Source organism: Macrobrachium rosenbergii, chromosome 56 (assembly GCF_040412425.1).
Source record: "Macrobrachium rosenbergii isolate ZJJX-2024 chromosome 56, ASM4041242v1, whole genome shotgun sequence".
Lineage (NCBI taxonomy): Eukaryota > Metazoa > Arthropoda > Malacostraca > Decapoda > Palaemonidae > Macrobrachium > Macrobrachium rosenbergii.
Window position 1 is genome coordinate 5082314 of NC_089796.1, and position 21822 is coordinate 5104135.

General features: G+C 36.4%; 1 protein-coding gene across 12 annotated transcripts in view; it reads left to right on the forward strand.

The window, feature by feature from the left end:
• The first annotated feature begins 2494 nt into the window (after window positions 1-2494).
• Window positions 2495-21822, forward strand: part of Cnot4 (CCR4-NOT transcription complex subunit 4) — a 35166-nt gene continuing 15838 nt past the window's right edge. For 2 of the 12 annotated variants that reach the window (XM_067101219.1, XM_067101229.1), the window contains exons 1-4: window positions 6214-6343; window positions 14091-14346; window positions 14640-14790; window positions 17625-17711. In XM_067101219.1, the coding sequence (XP_066957320.1) occupies window positions 14132-14346; window positions 14640-14790; window positions 17625-17711 (453 nt within the window). In that variant the 5' untranslated portion in view covers window positions 6214-6343; window positions 14091-14131. Of the gene's footprint in view, window positions 2564-4901; window positions 5085-6213; window positions 6344-6595; window positions 6711-6902; window positions 7029-14090; window positions 14347-14639; window positions 14791-17624; window positions 17712-21822 lie in introns of those variants that run through there. The other 10 variants (XM_067101220.1, XM_067101230.1, XM_067101223.1 and 7 more) reach the window with 9 other exon arrangements.

Below are 21822 nucleotides of genomic sequence, written 5' to 3' on the forward strand. Positions count from 1 at the left end.
GATTTTTCCCTCTACTTTAAAGATTCTCACATCACTGTTTTACGACAAAGATATGATCAGCACACTTTTCCTCGTGTAAGCGCACACGGTTTTCCATTTATCATCTTCCCTTTTATCTGCCTTACATTTTTAATCCAAACTCTTCCTTACACCTTCTTCAGCATAATAAGTAATCTCTATCACCTTGACCATTACCATTATAAAAAAAATTAAGTCTCTTCCCATCTCTTAGGAACCAGTTCCCTCATCCACAAATGTTAATATCATCTAGATATACAAGTTTAGGATCATTATCCCATACAGATAATTTCTGAAAAACAAGATAACACAATGGGTACATAAGCAACAAAATTTATTATTTCTTTGAGGGAAATATCTACAATCCAAACAGATCTAGACTAAGATTTGGAACTTGCTAATCAAAATAATGAAAGATTGGTGACGCAGTGACATTTCTTTGGGCAATATTATTATGAAATATTATCTCTGGGGAGTCTGTCCATTATTTACAATGTTGAAGTCAGTTATGTGAATAAATTAGACATTTCACACTCGCCCTGCATTTTCAGGCAGAAGGGGAATGAAGGTGTTCAACTCAATGGGTGAGTCATTAACCGGTTTGACCTGAATATTTCTTTTTGCAATCATTACGTGAAATCATGTAAACACCACTACTGCTTGTTTTTGCATAACCGAGTTTTGTGAAACCCTCTGATTCTGTCAGAGTTCTCCTAAACAAGGGGAATGTACCATATTCTTTATTTCGTCTATAAATCAATTGTTAGAAGAAGGTGGAAAGTAAGGTGGAAGAAAAAGAATATGAAAGGAGGTACAGTAAAAGGGACGAAAGGGGATGCAGCTATGGGCCGAAGGCACGCTGCAAAGACCCTTAAGTAATGCCTACGGTGTGCCGCATGAGGTGCAGTGACGGCACTACTACCTCCTACGGGATATTTTGCCTATAAAATCGTATTGATTTTCAATTTCAAGGTCATTTGCGAGTGTATGCCAGCATCACATTAAAACGAAAATGATCGGCGTCAGTGACCTTTGCTGTCGTAACGCCAGAAAACTGAAATTATTCAAAACCAAAAATTGAAATTATTCAAAACCAAACACTTCCATTTCCACTGATACAGCATTATAAGTTACCACTCGTGAGCCCGTAGTCGTTATACAGTGCTACAATTTTATCATTATAAGTACTGGAAGTAAAATATTTCCTATTGTCCTTTTAAACGATTTGAGACTAATACCTTCCCTTAACACCAAAGTACAACCATAACCATTTTGTTCTTATCAATCATTCCAAAACGTGACTGACTTCTGTGATAAAAAACAAAGAAAATAAGCTCGACAAGTCTTAGATAAATCCTTCCTTTAAAGAGATAAGCTTTCATGTAAATACCAGGGCACTGGTAACGAGTTACTCGTAACTGTACAGCAATAAAGAGTTAATAAATAATTAAATAAATGCAAGCGACCAATCGGACTGATAAGTTGGTTAAGTGGTTTATGCGCAATCATTGCTAAGTTCTGAGTCAGCAAAATTCGTGTTAATTTTGCTCATTTTCAGATAGGGACAAATTCTGCGCAAATTCCCGAGGTCTGATTAAATACGCCTAAACGTAGTTAATCATAAATCACTTTGATACCGGATAAATATTCTTTTCAGGCATAGCAGAGTATTCTGCAATAGTCATTGACGTTGTATATCATTATTCAATAATTATTCATCAAAATGTATTCAGTTCTCGATTCCAGTTTGTAGTCCACATTCTAAATCATTCACTAAAACTCTCCCTTCAAATGAGTTTAAGTAAAATCAACGACACAAAACCACTCCAATTTTCCCTCAAAGTTTGCATCCAGGTAAACTTGTCCCTAATCAAAGGGTGTACGATTGGGTTCTCATATCAGCGACCCAAAAGATATTCTTTTAAAAACCACCAACAATTTACGTAATTACCACCAGATAAGGCGGCCCAGACTAGCGCTGGTGCCCTCCCGACTATCAGCTTTATCGTTACTGATCGATTAGTTTCTTAAGTGTAGCAAAACACACACGATATACGTATGGAAATACGTAAGCACTAGACGAGACGAACTTATTTGCGCTTCTTGTTTAAAAATAAAATTCTCCCGTGTACGAACGTAGGCCTATACGTGCATTTTGAATTAGAGAGAGAGAGAGAGAGAGAGAGAGAGAGAGAGAGAGAGAGAGAGAGAGAGAGAGAGAGAGAGAGAGAGAGAGAGAGAATTATCGTTATGGGCACAACCAAAATATTCTCCAATTTTAACACGAAAAAACGTATCTTCAATTCACCATACGAGTTCATACAAACAAAGACAGGAAACAACCTCCCCACACACACACGCACTCATAAACACACACACACACACAAACACACGCACACACAGATCACAAGACAAAGGTAAATTCCGACTTGCGGAGCGCCGAGGATTAAATAGGGCGGGGCAGGTTAGCATGGGCATTGCTGGATGGGCTCTTCAACAAGGCTTCGAGAGGATTGGTTTCCCGAAAGGTTCGCAGTCCCTGAAGGTTCGTATCGAAAGGTTTGGTTTGGTTTCAGGAACGATTTACAATGTTATTTGTGTCACGGAGAGGAGTATGTATGTATGTATGTATGTATATAATATATATATATTATATATGTATATATATACACGTTCATATATGTATTATATAAATACATACATATAGTATATATATATATATATATATATATATATATATATATATATATATATATATATATATATATATATATATATATATATATATGTATAATTGAATCACGAAAATATGGAACGTGATGGATATATAAATAAAGATAAAATATACTAAGTAAAGGACGTAAGTGTCGAAAGACCTCACAGCACTCCAGTGTTTCAGTTTCCTTCGTGGATCTTATCTTTATATATATATATATATATATATATATATATATATATATATATATATATATATATATATATATATATATATATATACAGTGAAGGGAAACTACAGAAAGTGATGTAGTTGACAGAAGTGTGCAAAGAGTTCGTTAAGTGAGTCACAGAACAGATAAAGTTGAGCGTAGCAACTGTTGAGCCAACTCTCCTTTATGTAATTGGCTGAAACAGTGAAGGTTGGTTATATGAGTGAACAGAGCAATATAAGTTAACTCTCATATTTTCCCAACTCTCCTTTAGGAGTAATGACGTCAGTGCAACTCACGTGGTGCACTGTGAACAGGCATTACTAAAGGGTGTTTGTTGCGTTTCTTCGTCCCCTAGCTGTATCCCTTTTACTTTAGTGACTTCCTGCGCCCTTTCTTCGGTTTTGCTGTTCAGCCTCTTTAACTTTTAAACTACACAGTGTAACCTTTAGATCCTTTTACTTCACCTCCTTTATGTTCTGGATCTCCTTGACAGCCTAGGTTTCATAAATCATAATCCTTTCCTTCAAAGTTTTAGTCTGAAAGATAAACAAAATAACAGGAAACTGCTGCAGTGTCAAAATAAAATAAATGTCACAAGTGCATCATCATTCGATAAGAATACACCCACACACATAAATAAATAAATAAATAAATAAATAAATAAATATATATATATATATATATATATATATATATATATATATATATATATATATATATATATATATATATATATATATATATATATATATATATATAATCTTTATTTATGTGTGTATTCATCAGATTCTCGCACTGCAAACGAAAACGGTTTATTTACTAGTACGTATGAAAGCAGTGACGTCAAACACGAAACGTATCATTTTCCGGATGCATATTTTGCCCTTAAACTTGTGACATCTCCAAGATAAATTCAAAGCAGCTTAAAATTGTTAAAATTCCGATGGAAGTGAGAGAAGAAAAAGAGTCTAATAAAGGTCACGAGACTTAGAATGGAAATGTGTAGAAACTTTGGGTTTGGAGACAAAGGGTTGGGCAAAGTTGGGTGCACCTCATGTACTGACATGAAAGTAGCGTGCTCCTTATCCAATGGCAAAGTAGCGGGGTCCTTATTAACGGACGAACTTGCTGCCAAAACAGAAGCTGAGTGACGGGTGAAAATGCAATTCAATGTTGCGCAAAAACGTCCTATGATGACAAAAGAACTGACAAACAGGTGAAACTCATAAGCCTCTCTGCTCACAAGCATGGAAATACCGTAGGCTACAGAGCTCCACTCAAACGTATCTGGCATATCAAAAGTGACAAAGAAAGGTTCTTCCACCTCCGCAAACATGACACATAATGTTGAGCGATTATCCTCTCTTATAATACGACACTACCTTAAGAGTTCCCATGATCCTGGGAAAATTAAGATACGGTATGTTTTTTGCTTATTTATTCTGGCGACGGAACGACTACGGTCATCGGTTTTGATTCCGAATGACAGTAAGCCCGTTAAGATTACCCATAAATACTTTCACACATTATAAAATATATATATTTTATGTTAAAAAATTCTGTTTATATGGCAGTCACCTAAACCTTTTGGCAACAGAAGCTTCTTCAATAAACCTGAACGTTTTTTGTGACATTCAGTAAATTGACAGTCTTCGTAATCAAGTTCTTAATCATCTTTTCTCTCATTAAGGCAAAATCTTCTTTTGTTTTATAACAATAAAATTCCTGAATGGTATGGGATACAACATACGCCTATACAACTGAATAAAGGGGAAAAACATAAAATTCTCTCTCTCTCTCTCTCTCTCTCTCTCTCTTGTGGGAGCTACCAAATCAAAATAACGTACCAAACCCTTTCATGCGCGATAAACAATTATTTTTTTTTACGACCAACTATGTGTTATCACGATGTATATTCTAATCATCGATAACACACCGCTACACCAAAACCTTATTGCACAGAAAAGCAATAAGCTGAACAGGTGTTTGCAAGCGTCGAAAACACCTCTAAACCGTAATATCAGGTAAATTTTACTTTGAGGAATACGAAGCTCCCATAACCTTTCTCTTGAGTCAGTGATACTACGCTGGCTGAGTGACGAACGGACGAACATTGAGATTTTATTGTATTCGCGTGTACGTACTATTCACTTATTTGGTTCAGACTAGTTTGCTTTGTTTTGTGATCATGCAGGGATAGGGATTTGTGTACAGTGCAGCCAAACGCAAAATACGTTCACCTATGCTTCCGCCAGTAGTGCTGTCACTGTGAGTCATTTCATTGCATGTCTTTGTCATACTTGACTGCATATGGCTTTCTTTTAGCCACACACGCACATAAGAGAGAGAGAGAGAGAGAGAGAGAGAGAGAGAGAGAGAGAGAGAGAGAGAGAGAGAGAGAGAGAGAGAGAGAGTCTTGAGGAGGATTAAAACTGTTTTGACAGCCGTGGGAAAGTATCATAACAGGTATCATAAATGCGTATCCACGGGATTTTGTTGATTTTTCCACCCCATATCTGTCATTTTCTGAGTTTTAAAACTAAACACTTTTTCTTTCCGTGATTCCTAAATGATTCAAATTCAAACATCAACATCCAGGAATGCAACTGAAAAAAAAGTAGGAAAACTAACTCCTAATTATCTGGTACTCAAAGGAACGAGAATCGAGAATGACGTTGTCATTGGATAGTCTGCATTTCAGCTCTTTCGTTCCTTCCCTTTCACACAAAATGGGTGCGTCTGGAAAATTACTCGTGTTATGCATTTTATGCGTATTCTTCAGACGCATACCTTTCATTATTAAGCTAAACCTTTAGCAACATTTATCCAGCAACATTCCCTAACCATCGCCGACTGACGCTGAGTCTTTTCTTCCGTAGCATAGTTTTCTTATTTTCTAGTCTCGTAGTGAAATTCGTATATTTTGCAATCGGCATAATGGCTGATTTGTTATTTGCATTTTCAAAGTCCTGCTCTATTAATGGGTTTTTCCAGCTTTCGAAATTCATGAGAGACAGGCATGCAAATGAATTTTGGCAATGTATGTAGCTCGGTCGTTTCCCCAAATGAATTTCTCTTTTGATTGTTCGTTCAGTTTCAGAGACCTTCCATGGAAAAGACCTGTGAGGTGGAAAATGAACGACTTTCCAAAATAACTCGATTTAAGTCGAATTAATGATTTAAAAAAACGTGATAAAATATTTGACGACGAAACATTAACGTAGTTATAATTTTTGTTGTGGTTCTAGAAGAAAGAAGAAAAAAGAGAAAAACAGCTGTCATCGCTCGTCATTTGTTTCGTCTCATCCGGGACTTGGATTGTTGGCGCAGGCGCAGCAGCGACTGTGTTTCTTCAACCTTAATTTTGCCAACAACTAAACAGCTTTATTTTATTTGTAAGTATTTTCGTTGGACGTTTTCGCGGGGGTGTGGCGAGTGAGAATGAATTTTGAACATAGTACGGACACTGAGCTACGTAAATAAATTAGCAGGGGGCTGAAATATGGCGCCGATCGGCCGTAAAATAAGAAATATGTTGGCGATCTCCCACTAGTAAATAGTCCTGTCCCATGTTTGGGTCCGGTTGACGTAAATGAATATCCCAGGGACGCCTTATGCCCCCGAAATCGGGGTCGTAGGTCCACCTACGACCTGGTTTGTCAACGGCGGAGGATAGGCGAAGTCCTCGTCGTCGTGTTGGAGGCGTTAGGGGCCCCTGGGGCGACTTTACCCTGGGGAATTTTTCTTCCACTGGGAGTGAAGGTCATTCGAGATCTGTGTCGCTACGAAAAACAATTTCAAGAAAATTATTAATCGAATATTCGTTGCCCCCGCCCCCGCCGCCCCCCCTTTCCCCTAGGCGTTGGCCCCGTTAAATATCGTATCTGTTTTGAGTTCATTTGAGGTCCGGGAATGCTTTGGAATTCAGCTAATCGCGTATCTGGGTGAAAGCTCATCATCATCATCATCATCATCTGTTAGTTGGATCAGCTGGAGGAGAGTCGGGCCTGCCTGCTTTGTTGTTGTTGTTGTTGTTCGGTTGTTGTTCTTGTTGTTGTTGTCGTGGGTCTCGCCAATCGGGTAAGAAACTTCCTCTTTTTTCCCCCCCCCTCTCTCTTCTCCTTCCCATTCCGCCTGGTTAGACAGCGGGGTGTGGAATTTTTCCCCGAGGAAATAGGAACGGGGACTTGAGCCTGGCCTAGGCCTGGGCTTTGGCGACCGTTAGGCTACGTCACCAAGCCCGTGGCCGAGTGTTTCGGTTGGCCCATGGCTTTTTTTGGGGACTATGGGTCGTTTCTGGCAGATTTTAATGTTTTGGCAAGCCTATGCTAAAGGTTAGGCTATTTTGGCATAACTAGGGTGGGCCCGGGCTTGGCTTATGTTCGGGCTTTGTCTCGGTAGGTTAGCCTAACCCTATGCTGTCTGCTCGTAGGGTATCCCTAGGGCGAAAGAAAGGTAATTGGTGTCGTAATTTCTCCAATATGCTGTGTTAGGCTAGGTAGGTTAATAATCGTTTTAATTTAATAGAAATGTTTTAATAATTTGGGGAAGGTAGGGTGGGCCTATAGCATAGCATATGCTATACTATGAGCTATACAACCTAACTAATGTAGGGTATTTTTTTTTTTTTTTTTTGGTAATTCTAAGGAAGAGCACCTTACGGAGGTAGGCTGTTGCTTATGAATAAATTTTTTGTCAGAGGGAATATAGAAGAGGGTGTATATGATGCATTACAGGTGAGATAACTTGATGAATTTACTGAAAATTGAGAAATTTAGCCTTTTGTTTATGATGCTACATTAATTTCCGAGAGCCTGCTACTAGACATGGTGTCCTGCAGAGCTTATCTGCATGATAATATAAAGAAGGTAAATCTCTCATTATTTTGGTCCGTTCGTCAGGTTCTCTCACTTGTTATGCATCATATACACCATTTTCTATATTAATTAAAAATATTTCAGGAGCACTATCTCCATGCAAAGCTCTTCCTTAGATTTACCAATTTTATTTTTCAACATTAGGATAGCTAACTGCAGAGTTTTGTGAATTTTTTTTGAATGAAAGGTATTGACTGTAGGTAATTCCAGAGTTATTTTAGTGGGGTTGAATACCCTCACCTGAAGGAACTGTGAATTTCTGGCGATAAGTCAGTTGGTATGGAATTGGTAATTCTACAGCAAAGCTCTGCAGGGTGCTGTGTTTAGTACCAGTCCCTCTAGGGATGATATAAAAATATAAACAAAAGATGGTAAATTTCTCATTCTTGGTAAATTTCTTAAATTATCTCCACTGCATTATTAACATGTTCTTTATTGTTTAGTAAAAAAAATTTATTAATTTATATCTCCATGCAAAGCTTTTCTGCAGAATTACCACAAAATGTAGTCGAAACTCACTAAAATACTTCACACCAGTACCGTAACGTGTAACTTGAATTGGAACAGATTGGAAAGAAAAGCCTGTGAATTATATGTAAATCAAATTCACCAATAGCAGTTTAACTGGGATACATCCAAATATAATGTAGGGCACCACATTCTACCTGGCCCAGGGCGGGACACCTCTCTCCAATATGTTTTATGGATAAGCATATGGTAAAGGGACAAATTCTAAGAATGGGAATTTCTACAGAAGTAACGCTATCTAACGGTAAAAGCATTAGTCATTGGTTAGTGAATGTCATGATAATGAGACACAGACTTTAAATGTATAATACATACAAAAAATGGAAAGTTAGAAGTTTAGTATTACCAAAAAATCGGTCCTGGTCGTTTCAGCTGTAAGTCACTTAGGCTGTAACATCCAAAACAGTGTGAGACATTATGTTTATGGTATTTACCGTTATGTTTATGGTATCAACCACTATTATTTCATGTTTTACGTACATCCCCAAGGGGCTGGTGTTAAATACGGCGCCCATTTTGCACGTAAACGTGCTTACGGCCGAAACGACCCGAATGCCAAAAAATCTGCAAGCAAGGTGAATGTTTTCTAAAGTGTGCAAGAACCATTTTAATTTATCATGGGCTATACCTCTTATAATAAAGGATACTTGCCTTAGAATATTAGGTTTTCCTTAGGTAAGGTATCACTGTTACTTATCCCTCCCTTTTACAAATGGGTAAGTAACCATATGTGCGATGTTGGTAGCGAGACAGATCTCTCACTTTCCAAAACATGCTTAAACTCTTATGACTTAGCCTATCCTGTGATATATTTGTTAGTCAGGAATCAGGCTACCTCAGCTTGAAGCCTAATTTATGATTAGGAATTGGTACTTGGAATGAATTCTTTGAATGTTTCTTAGTGAAAATGTTCTGTGCTTGATGTTCATGTATGTTTAAAGTATTCATACCATCACTGTGTTAAAAGCAGTCATACCATCACAACAAGAATTGTAGCCATGTGTTAACTTTCAGGTGGTTTTTAATATTCCAGATGACAAAAATTCACAAATTACACTAAAAAATTACTTTCATAGGAAGCATGAAACATTGCTATGCTTCAGGCTTCCAATGAAAGTAAGTTTTTAATGTAATTTGTGAATTTTTGTCATCGGGAGTATTAACTGAACCACCTCAATATTTCTGCTTGGAATAATAGTGGGATTACTGAAGTATTGATGGTTACTGTCATAGCATAACCTAATCTAGCACCGGCTTTACCTTCCTATAATCACCAGTACTTGGTCAAACCTTCGCCGCCAGACCTTCGCAACTACTGTTTTACCTGTAAAATGGGCACTGTGTTAGTACCACCCTCTTGGGGATGAATTTAAAAACACAAACAAAAGAAATAAACAAAGAAAAGATGGTAGATATCTTAGTGACTGGTGTAATCACAAAGAAAAGAGTGTAATTATGTTAGTGACTGGTGTAATCATAAAGAAAAGGTGGTAAATATCACAGTTGGTGATAAGTGCAAACATAAAGAAAGGACGGTAAATATCCCTGGAATCAGGCTGTGTTAGTACAGCAATTTTACTGTTACAAGTTACAGTACTGCTGAATCTCCCAATTGTGCTTGACCTCCACCTCCCTTGACTACAGATTGTTGATTGTGACTGTGTGACTCATGTGACTGAACAGCAGTTATCCTGGTACAGTTTTATCATTGCCTTCACTTTGTTGAAGTATGAGACTTGGCAAGGCTAATTGGGTAAAATGATGATAACTGTAATAAGGGTATAAAAAGATAAGGGTATATAACTTAATTTCTTGTAGCCGGGTTTGCCATAGTGGACTGTGTTGTGAAATTCTCAGTTTTGTTGTAATTGTTACAATTTTTATTATACTCTATATTGGCCAAATGTGAATTCAGCGAATGCCCCTTTCAACCAGTTCCTTTTCAGATCAGTTTAACGTACTTTCTTAAAGTTCTCCACACAATATGTTGTTCTAGTGTTACAAGGATAAAACCTAACCTAATCTAACCTATGACATTTTAACGTTGCAAAAAAGGATGGGATGCATTCTAGCTTGATCTAATACACCACATCCCTCCTGGCCCTAGGTGGTGAAACACCCTCCCCCCAATAACCTTGCATAACGGGATGCATTAATTCTAACAAAGGATGCTGTGTTTTATGCTGTAATTTAGGCTAACTAGTCAATTTTTTTTGTTAAATGGTCCTCAAATTTTGCAGGCAAGCTCTTTCTGGCTAGTCAGTTTTTTTGTCAATTATGGTCCAAGAATTTTTACAAGCAAGCTTTTTCTGGGCATTTTAAGTTTTCATACCATAATTATGGCTATTGGAAAATAAAATAAAATCATTAGTGCATGTATCATGGATGAATTCATTCATAGCTATCAAGTGAAAGTGTTCCCTGATAATTTTTTTTTTCATTCCAAATAAACTTCCTGTAGGCTTTCATCCTTGAGAGGCGTGTCTTCATGGGCAAGCCCCACCCTTCTACCTTCAAGAGTCATACAATTTTTTGGTTTATACTAGAGACAGAGTATTTGGATGCCAATCTCACTGGCATGTATGTAAATTGAAAACCCTGTATTTTGATGAATAAAGAACAGTTGTTTATTGAAGGGCAGGTTTTTTCTCCAACATTTCTGAAAGACAAAGAATGTGGAGGAATTGTTACCCTCAATAATCTTGCTATATAAAAAACAATAAGTATCTGTAGACTTTCTTTGACGTGGTCTATAGGAAATGGACTACATTCAGATTTAACTTCAAGCAGACTGGTGACAATCTCTTGCACAAGTAAGTCCTGTATAAGTAGGCAAGATTAAGGTAATGTACATACCTCGGTCCTAGGAACAGGAAAGAACATTGTGTCCCAAGGACTTGCAGTCTTGGCCTCTTCATATATTTTTGTTATATATATTACTGTCATGACTTATGGGTATTCTAGTACAGGGTAAAATCATGAAGGCACAGGAATTTTTCTGGATAGTGGTCAAAATAATATTTAAGACTCCACTTCTCAAAAACTGCATACAGTATTTTGGTAGAAAAACCACAAATTTAAAAATAAATTTTGCTTTAAAGCAAATTTGCTTTAGTGGCATAGCAAATAAGAAGCCTAGCTACAGAAAAATTGCAGCCCCTTGTTATATTTATCATATTAATGTCAGCCTTTTGATGAAGGCTGAAATATGTCTTATGACTTTGGATGACTTGTTGTGGGAAATGCTACAACATTAGGCCACATAAAAGTGCTGTTGTTAGTTGACTGATAAGGTTCAAATGCAAAAGCTTCCAGCAGTACAACTCTATGGACATTGAAACCGCTGCTGGACAAATCTGAACCTTTTCTATCATAGAAATGCATTAAATTTTCATAGGAGCTGGTCCTACAATCTACCTGCTTTAGTGAATTCTCAGGCATCAAAATGAAAACTACTATTTTTTTTTTTTAAGGAAGGTATTGTGCTGTGTCACATGACCTACATTGCAGTCATAGAAGAGCAACTGAAAGGCACTGCATGGATTTAAGACTTCTTTTTTTTTTGTTCTAAGCGTAACATTCTCCGGTGTTGCAATTTAATCTTTTGTGAGTGAGTAAGCAGCTTTGTGTTTTTTAAGCTGGGTTGGTTCTTTTGGTTGAAATTTGATTGTCATTGATGTCAGGGTATTGTGAATTGACAAAGTGGACTGGTGGGGAGTGAGTTGTAGTTTAGGATATCAAGGAATTTGTCCACTTAAGTTTCATCAGTTACAAGTTTGGAAAAGGATGTTGCCGTAAATCATACTGTATACAGTATTCAATTTCTTGAATGGCGAAAAACTATGTATTTGGGTGATTTTCATTTAAAATGCATTTTAATGTATTATTGTGTTTGCTCCTTATGAAGTTGAAGCTTATAAATATACCAGTGTAAACATGGTTATCAGATGCGTAAGGAGTTTAGAATTGGTCTTTACACTTTTATACAGTGTACAGTGTGTCCAGTGTTCTGAAGTACTGGTAGCTGTGTACGCTGAAGTAATTTATTTCATGGTGGCCTTGTCCGAGTAAGGGAATGGGGCAGGTTTGGATCTTTGGCATCTTGCCAGGTAATGTTGCTTGGGTCTGAAATGGAACTAAAGTACAGTGTCTTTCAAGTCATAGTACTTTGTGGCAAATAACATAAATTCATGTTAATTAGCTCAACACAGGTTAGATGGCTAATTTTCTTTTGTTCAGTTATTCAGTGATGGAATTAATGGCGTACTGTATGTAAATTATCATTGCACTATTCAGGCCCCTCATCATGAGACCTACTCACGGTTGTATATATTAGAGATGTATGTCCCATTATACTTTAGGCTAGTGTATAATTGTTTTTTCTTTATTAATGAGGCATTGGTATGAAAGGATTACCCGAGAAAATTCATGAAATGACTTTCACCGTCCCCAGTAATATTTTAATAGATAATTAAGGCATTCCTAACTACAAAGTTATTGAAGAGTTATTCTGTCAAATTTCAAGCATTTGGTCATGAATGTGTGTGCATTCAGTATGATAAATCTGCAGTACAGTATTTAAAAAGGTAGAATTTTAAGTCATTCACTATACTGTAGTGTCATTTTTGTTTTTGACTGTTAAGGACACCTGAAATGAAGTGTAAAATTTTTCTTTTAATTTTTAGTGTGGGGTATTCGAAGACATTATATTTAGTTTGCAGGTAATCCTTAGTGCTGTTTGCCAAATGCACAAACTAGATGCAACTTGCTACTTGAAAGGTATTTAACTGACTTGCTGTATTTAATGATGTACACTTTGTCATATTTCAATTGTTTTTGTTCAGTAATACACTTGAGTCTTATTTCAGTTGCCTTTGTTCAGAAATAAAATAAACCTGTTATCTTTGTTTATCTTCAGTGGTCTTTGTTCGGTAATAAACTGTAGTCTTATTTTCAGGTGTCTTTGTTCAGTAATAAACCTGATGTTATCTTCATGAAAGGATTATTTAAATTTTTGTATGCCCTTGAACAGGTTCACATCTTTATAGGGCTTGTATTAACAGACAAGTAATGATACTAGTTTACTCATATTTACCAGATTATAACAAAACATAAGAAAAGTAAATACTGTATGCAACATGTTACTTTACAGCCAAAGCATTGTTGAAAGGGAAATTTTTACAAATTGGTGCATATAGGTCATTCAAACCATAGTGAACAGGATTTCCCAAAATACTTAGAAATTAAATGGCTGATTGTAACGTGAGACACTTTTAAGTCATAGACTGATACATGTACTGATTGTCTCGTACCTGTATTTCAGAAGAATTTCTGGCTTGACTGTAAAAAAAAAAGAGAAAAAAAAAGTAGAGATTTTGGATTTGGGAACATTTGATGACATAGTACAGTATGATGATAAGCAATTAGGCCAGAGTTACAATTATGGACATGGCTGAAAGAAGATGAGTGTATTTCTACAAAAGTTTGGAATACTGTGTGTGCGCAAAACATTTTGATATTGTCTTAAGTCTAAGTGTTAAATAAGTATGTCTTTAAATCTTCAAAAACAGGAAACATGAATTGTTAGAAGTATTAGGCAAATGCTTATCGCATTTATCACTTTTATGCAGAGTTATAGTTTAGATTTATGAAAATTGTACAACATTGTAACAGGGCTCTGCCCAATTGCTTGCATCCATGGAAAGCCAAAGCTATTAAAATGTCTTACTGTTTACAGCGCATTCTTTCCATAGGTGATCCACTATCTGATTAAGGATCATGTCGGTGCTAATCGGAGAGGATATGGTGGAGTGTCCGCTATGTATGGAGCCACTGGAGATGGATGACCTCAACTTTTTCCCATGTACTTGTGGGTATCAAATCTGTCGCTTTTGTTGGCATCGGATAAGAACGGATGAAAATGGGTTATGTCCAGCTTGTCGGAAGGCTTATCCTGAAAATCCGGCGGACTTCAAGCCTTTGTCACTTGAAGAGTAAGTTTCCTGTTGAACAATTTACTTCCCGTAGAAAAGATATTATTGGGAACAGATACAGTAGTTTGTTTTAGTGATATTACTGTATTGAAAATAGTTAGTTTGTTTGAGTAATATTATTGAGAAAAGATAGTTTGTTTTAGAAATATTATTGGTTAAAAAGCTGTTTGATCTTCGGTCGCAGTTGTACTATCTTTGGAAATGTATTTCTCAAAGTGATACACAGCTCTTAGTTTTAATTTAAAAGGAAATATTTAAATACTATTCTGATACAAATCTCTCTTTGTGAACAGGCTGCAGCGAATAAAACAAGAAAAGCGTCAGAAGGATGCACAGAAGAAACAAAAGGTGTTTGAAAACCGCAAACACCTTGCTAATGTTCGAGTAGTTCAGAAAAATCTAGTGTTTGTCGTCGGTCTATCTTCTCGGTTAGCAGACGCAGAGGTTAGTATTCATGCAGCACTTGGTGCTGAAGTTTTCAGTTTTACAGTCTTTATTCACTTTCTTGCTTTGATCATTACTCTGACTTGTACTGTGTGGTTTGAATGGGGAATTTAATTTAAATTTTCTTGATGGTTAGGCAATCAGTTTTAGTGTCCTGTCATCTCAATTGACAGTGCGGGTGCATGGGTTTCCAGTAGCACACTCAGCACAGAAATCAACCAGACACATTCCATGATGATGGATGTATGAAGACGAGTTCAGTCACTAGGGTCGGTGTTAGTGACAGTTAGTCTTGACACCTGAACATTTCGAAGAATTGTATCGCTTCTTTTCTGGTCAGCAAAGTTTAGCAGTGATTGAGTCTGGTCAGTACTTGGGAACATCAGATGCTGTTGACATTTAGGAGACGTCTTTTGCATCCATGGTTAGAAATGTTGGGGGCTAGTCAGTACGTGTACAGTACTTGGATAAGTGACCTCTAGGAACTTCAGATGCTGTTGGTGTTTAGGAGACATCTTTTGCATCCATGATTCAAGTCTTGGGCTTAAGACTTCCTGTTGTTCTGCCTGATTTGTCAGGAGATCGACAGTGTACGAGCATTCTGTTTCTAAGAACCCTTAAGGCTACCAAGTGCCCAAAGGCCTTTTGCAGTACCATTTAGGGCTTCACCTCCAAACTAAGTGCCGACAACTTGTTTTTGGTTCCCACTCAGCCAAGAAGTGGTGTCTAGGACCTCCATTTTTTGTTACTTCATGTATGGTCAAACAAACGTACTCCACAGCTGACATGGTGGACAGCAATATGTTCCAGGTGAGATTTCATAAGGTCAGGGGTATTGGTCTGCCGCTAGCATTCAGAAGAACCTTGCAGACAGGTACTAAGGATGGGAAAGTGGTCACTAGAGACCACATTTGCCTCTTTTTTACCTTTGGGACATTGCCCATAGATTCTTGGACTCATGTTCCTAGGGTTCTTTGGTGGCTGCTCAACAGCCATGTAGATCACCTAGTTCTTGAAAACAGGTAGCATCTCGCCTAAGGTGTACAGCTGCGAAGAGGTGGTGTGTGTGGGACTGGCCTCCCCCCTTCTCATTTTTTACCTTTCTAGGGGATGGTTAGCAAACTGTCACATGCTGGATGGGTGTGCATGCAGGTGTTCTAGATGACTGAGTATCCTGTCAGTAATCTAGCTCCTTTGGGATTAATAGATGCAACTCTTACCCTCTCTCTCTAGCAAGGGGGGAGTGGGACTGACAATGAACAGACCTGTTGGTTATCTTCAGCTTTATTGTCCCCGACAATATGGGTTCATCCAAGCCTATCTTTGAATCAGTGATGTTACTTTCCATTTATTCGAAGGCCTAGAAGTCTGGCAGTTGAACATCACACATGTTCAGTAAATCGGAGGCATGGGTCTCCTTCCTTTGATCTTACAAGACCAGGAAAGAGGCCCCAGGCAAGGCAAACTACTAGTCAGTTCAGAGATTTGCTCAGGATCCTCCCACCAAGGAGTAAGTCTCCCATATGTAAAGACCGAGGGTTAGTATACGTTTAGGAACAACTGACAAACTTTTAAAGTAATTTATATTTTTCCTAACATACAAACCTGAGGTCTTTGCATCAATGGCCCACCTGTAGCACCCATCATTCTGCTTCCTTGGCCAAAAGGTAAAGTGAATGCGTAACATCTGGATGGGAGGGATTCCTCCCCTTTCGTCAGTAGCCAACTACCAATATCCATCTTGTTTTAAGTTAAACGGCCGGCCCAGCTTGCGCTGAAAGTAAATCTCATGTAAAGACCTCAGGTTTGTATGTTAGGAAAAATACAAATTACTGTAAAAAGCTGTCATTTTGTAAGGTTTGTTCTGTATGCAAGAATACATTAGGTCCATGTGCTGCAATGGTTTTCTGACAAATTTAAAAGTCATAACCAAGATTACAGTGTGGTTGCTTTACTATTGTTAATTGTTTGATGTTACAGTACTCTAAATAATGTTAGGAAGTATGTGTAGATTTACTTCTTTAATTTTAGAAATTGATAGGAGCTGTAACAGATGTTGAGATTTGATTGTTTACAGCGTACAGATTAGGTTAAGCTTAGAAGTGTTTAGATTCAGTACATCTGGGAAGTGAAATCACATTAATCTGTCTGAGCTTTATTTGACTGAGAATTGCAAATGAAATTTGTATTTGTATGCACTGTTGAAGTTTACTAAGCCAGATTGATAAGGATTGGAACCCTGTCCAGCTAGCAGAAAGTTCCAGCTTTTGGGGCAAAGTTATTGTTGGTATTTTAATGGTTAAACATTTGTACGCCTTAGCACGTCTTGTATTTAACAAACGGTTGTAAAATGAAGGGATTGTGCCGGATGGTGGTTGCTCATAAGTGGGAGTCATTTGAATAATAAGTAGCCTATGTTGTGTGACTTGGGTGCATTCTTTGCACAGGTGTAACTAGATTGGTTTCCTGGCATCCCCAGGATGGCACGGTAACCTCAAGTCCGTCACTTATGTGGACTTCGGCATTTTTTTTTCTTTTTTGCTACGTTCTTGCATTCCTTGAAAGTCATGAAGTTTGAGATTAGTATTTCGCCTTCATCTTAGTCCATATTATCAAAATCTTGTGTTGGGAAGTCTGGTTTAGTAAGCTGTTACTGCAATAGTTGGGAAATTTATTAGTTGTGAACGCACATTAAAGGATGAGAGACTCGAGATTTTTTGTTTTGTTTTATTCCAGATAATGAATTTACATCCTAGTTTAGCTTGTTCTTTCAATTTACAGATGTAAATTAGCATGGTTCTCAAGTAATTAACTCTCTCTAAATTTATTTTCAGACATTAAAGAAGCCAGATTATTTTGGGAAGTTTGGAAAAATTCATAAAGTGGTTATAAACCACAGTACTAGTTATGCGGGGTCTCAGGTAAGTTTTCTCTCCTTCTGTGATGTTAACCCATACTTCATATGAAGAGATGAATGTCAGGTATTGTTTTTTTTTAATTGGTGTTATTCTTGGATATGTTTATATGAAGTGTCAAGAAGGAGAACGTCAAAATGTGACAAATAAAAAAAACGCGTTTAAAGTTTGTTTTTTTAACTGTAGAAACTTTAATTTTTAAATACAAACTACTTTTTTTATACCAAATTGAAGCTTGAAGAACCCTCTTTCCGACTGTCAAAAAAAATGAATAAACTGCATAAATTTATTAACAGCTAGTGAAAATTTGCAATTAGCTTGGTCTTCAAGACCTAAATTTCATAATCAACTAGTTTTATGCTGTTTACTGTTTTTTTTATTTTTATTAAATATTTTTTATAAAACTCAATCTTTATACCAACTTACAAATTGCTTATTATGAAAACCAAAAAATAAAGTGTTTGTATATTAAAATATTCCCCCCAAATATGCATCTAATAACAATTGAAAAGTGTAATTAAAAATTAACTTTTGAATGATGATTTTTAAATTGCAATTAGATGAATACTTGGTGGAATTTTTTAATGAATAGACACTTTGAAGTTTTATAATTTTAAGTAAATTCTAATTGTTAACAGTGATGTAGAATGAGTCCAAATAATTATAATAATTAAATAATTATTTATTTATTATGACAGTGATAAAGAGGGTACTTCTAGGTTCAATTTTGTTTTAAAAAATGTCTCTAAATAGAAAAACAGTCTACAGTTAAAAAAAAAATTAAAATGTTTTCTGCCATATGTAAATTTCCTCCAGTTGTCGTTGTTGTCGACTGCTTCTTTTTATTTAAATTAATATAATGTTTAGTGTGATTGTTAAGAATTTTAATGTTATAAAAATAAGAGGAAGAATATTATTCTTAATAAGTTATAAAACAAACCCTGCACAACTCACACCTCCCACTCAGTAATGGTGTAGCAGCAGCCTCCCACTAAATACCCAAGACACGACCATATTGCGCTGTGTTGGAATTTTACTCTTGTGTTTGAGGCAGAAATGGCGGGTTGGAGTTTGCAGACGTACAAACACAGACCAGGACATGAAAATATAGGTATTGAACGATGTTTTTATGCAATAAAACGATTTTTGGCCATGTGTGGCATTTTGACGTTCTCCTTGACTTGTGTGTGAGAAGTAGAATATCATTCTCTTACTTTCTTTAAAGATGATTTTATTCTGTGTAGAGGGGACTCGCCTATAGTACTTGATTGGCTGGAAGCGTTCGTGATGAAAAGTTATAAAGAATACTGTAACATTGTGGAACATGAAACAAGTTTTTTGTTGTGGTTAAGTAGTATGGAGTAATGTTCAAGTACAGTACATGGCATTGGGAAATACTTTATGGCATAGAAGAAAATCTTTTAATAAGAGTTTCCTGCATTGAAAAGTATTAGTTGTTGTATTTCAGTTGAAAAATAACAAATTCCTGTTAGTATTTTAGGTGGCTTGTGCAATAACCTGACATTGTGAGCAGCTGCTCTTTGGATTAGAGTTTTTTTTTTTTTTTAGCGACATTTGATGGATGGAGATGGTTTGGACAAGTGGACAGGGGAAAAGAAGGGGCAAAAGAGCAGTTGGTCAGAAAAGAAGTAGATAGGAAAGTGGGAGGCCAAAGATGAGTGGGAAGGTCCAGAATTATTAGAAAAAGGGACAGATAGAAACCTTGACCAGATGGGACCTAGGATAGAAAAGGGGGAATCTGTTATTAGAAGGAACAATGAACATCCTGTTAAGTTGGAGGAGGAACTGAAGATGCACTGTAAATAGTATCTTCTCTGTAGGGAAAAAGAAGTTAAGACTTAATAATGACAAAAATCATGTCAAAATTGTCATTAACTAATGGGAAACCTCACTGGCATACACTCTTATTAACAGTAGGTGGAACTCTTGGTTCCTTAAGTTCTCATCATTATGGGCACGGGAGTGTTAGTTTCATATGAAAGTGTTTAAGGAAGTAGCATTGTTTTACTTCATTTGCCTTTGGTCATGATTATGCAGATAGTTTCCAAACCTAGATTATAATTACTGCATGTTACTTGATATTCGAATAACACCAGTTGGTCTATAATGCAATGTTTAACATTTCAGATAATTCATGGTAAACAATAAGGTTTTACAGTATTAGATAAGATTCAGATACATGTAATATTCACACTCAACTGGCAGAGAACTTTGGAGAGATCTTATGAGTAAAAATTTGCTATGAAAGTTCTTTGGTAAAAATTAATTTGCATGGTTTTTTACAAGTTGAATTTTGTGGTATTCAAGATATATTGATAACTTTGCCTTCTTAATTCTTAGTAGTAAAAATTATTGATTTTTTGGAACTCGGATGGTAATTTTAATAGCTTGCAGTTTCTGAAATATACTAAAGTTTGGTATAGGGCCCTATAAAAAAAGGTTGCTCTTTCTGTTACATTGGGATAATTTTTTGTAGAAAATGGAAACAAAAGAGCTTGGTTTTGTGATTGGAACTTTGTTCCACATTGAACTGAAGTAGTTTTCCTATTACAATTAAAATGTGGCCTTGGTTGGTTTCGAATATTTTTAATATATGATCGTACCGAGTATCAGTAAGCGTTTATATTTTTAATACCAACTTTTAAAAGATTAACATGCATATTATACCATGTAACCTTACAGCTCTTGGCAGTTTTGTTGATTATTCCAATGAATGTTTTAGATATGCTAAATAATGCACTCAGTTACACTCATGGACTCCAGTGGTCTTGAAAAAGGGCAGGAGTGGTGCGATTTGAAAATGCCTTACAGGCCTCCAATGGAAGTGGTTGCAAATGATCTGTACCAAGATCCAGCTCAAAAAAAGATGGTAAAATTAAGAAATTTATTGGAAAAATTCATCGTTTTATCCTTATTTACTTTGGTAATTCATAACAGTGCTGTCATAACTAAAAAAATCTTTCAAACAGCAAGTGTGAAGTGTTTTGTATCCCTTCTCTAAACAGGTTGTATGTATAATAAGCATGAATACATGCTTTATATTATAGTGCTATAATCTGCATCACTCATCGTGAGGTGCGTATTGTTTTATTTTTTCAGTAATATGTGAAAAAAATTTCTATACAGCATTAATTTTTTGGTTTTATGGATGATTATGACACTAATGCTACGAGACAAATAATTTTGACAGCTTATATTTTCATAAAAATAAAGTGGTGATGGTTCATTGAGTCCTCACTTCTGCTAGTTGATATGCTGGTATGAATATTAAATGATGGTTTATAAGTCAGAATTGTTCTTCACATTCAGCTCAGGAATAGCATATATACCATATGTCATATATTTAGTCCGTATTTGTTCAAAATTAAGCAAGCAAAATATTTTGTGCAATTTTCTAGAGATAAAATAGATTAGAAAATACTCTCCTGCTGGAGCCCCAAGCTTTGTAAAATACAGAACAGATTGGTTCTGTCTTTGTCTAACTTGAAACCTATTATCAATGACTTCACATGGTTACCCTTGCTTCTAAAGCAAGATAGGCTGTGCGACTGATGTACTCGATATAGTTCCTCAAAAACAAATATGTTTTTAAGTGCTGTGTGATTTTGTCATGTATTGGTGGAACTAGGAATCACGTTTTAAAGTTGTGCATAAAAAAGGTTAATGATAAAATTTTCTGTTTTCGTAAATTTCTTTCCAAACTTCACCTTAAAAAGGAGGCTGGACCCTTTGGGAGATGGGTCCAAAAATCTCTGGCAATGCCTCTCCTTCCTACAGTGATGACAACACCTGGTGACATTGCCAATTTAACCAATCCAGACACTGGTGGCACAGTAAATGTTACTACCTGCTGTTAGTGGTGGCCCATCAGTATAACAAAATCATCATTGACAAACTACATTGATAAGATCAGTCATGTAGCTGTAGCAAACATGTCACTTCTGTCAGGTTTTAGCCCCTCTGTGATCATATGTTTTTGACTCCCAAGTTTTGTTCTAGTGATGCTTGGTTCTTGTGGTGCTGAAGTATTAACCCCATGGATAAAGGGCTTTGGACTGATATGAGTGCACAAATGAAGTTGAAGTTGGTTACCCAA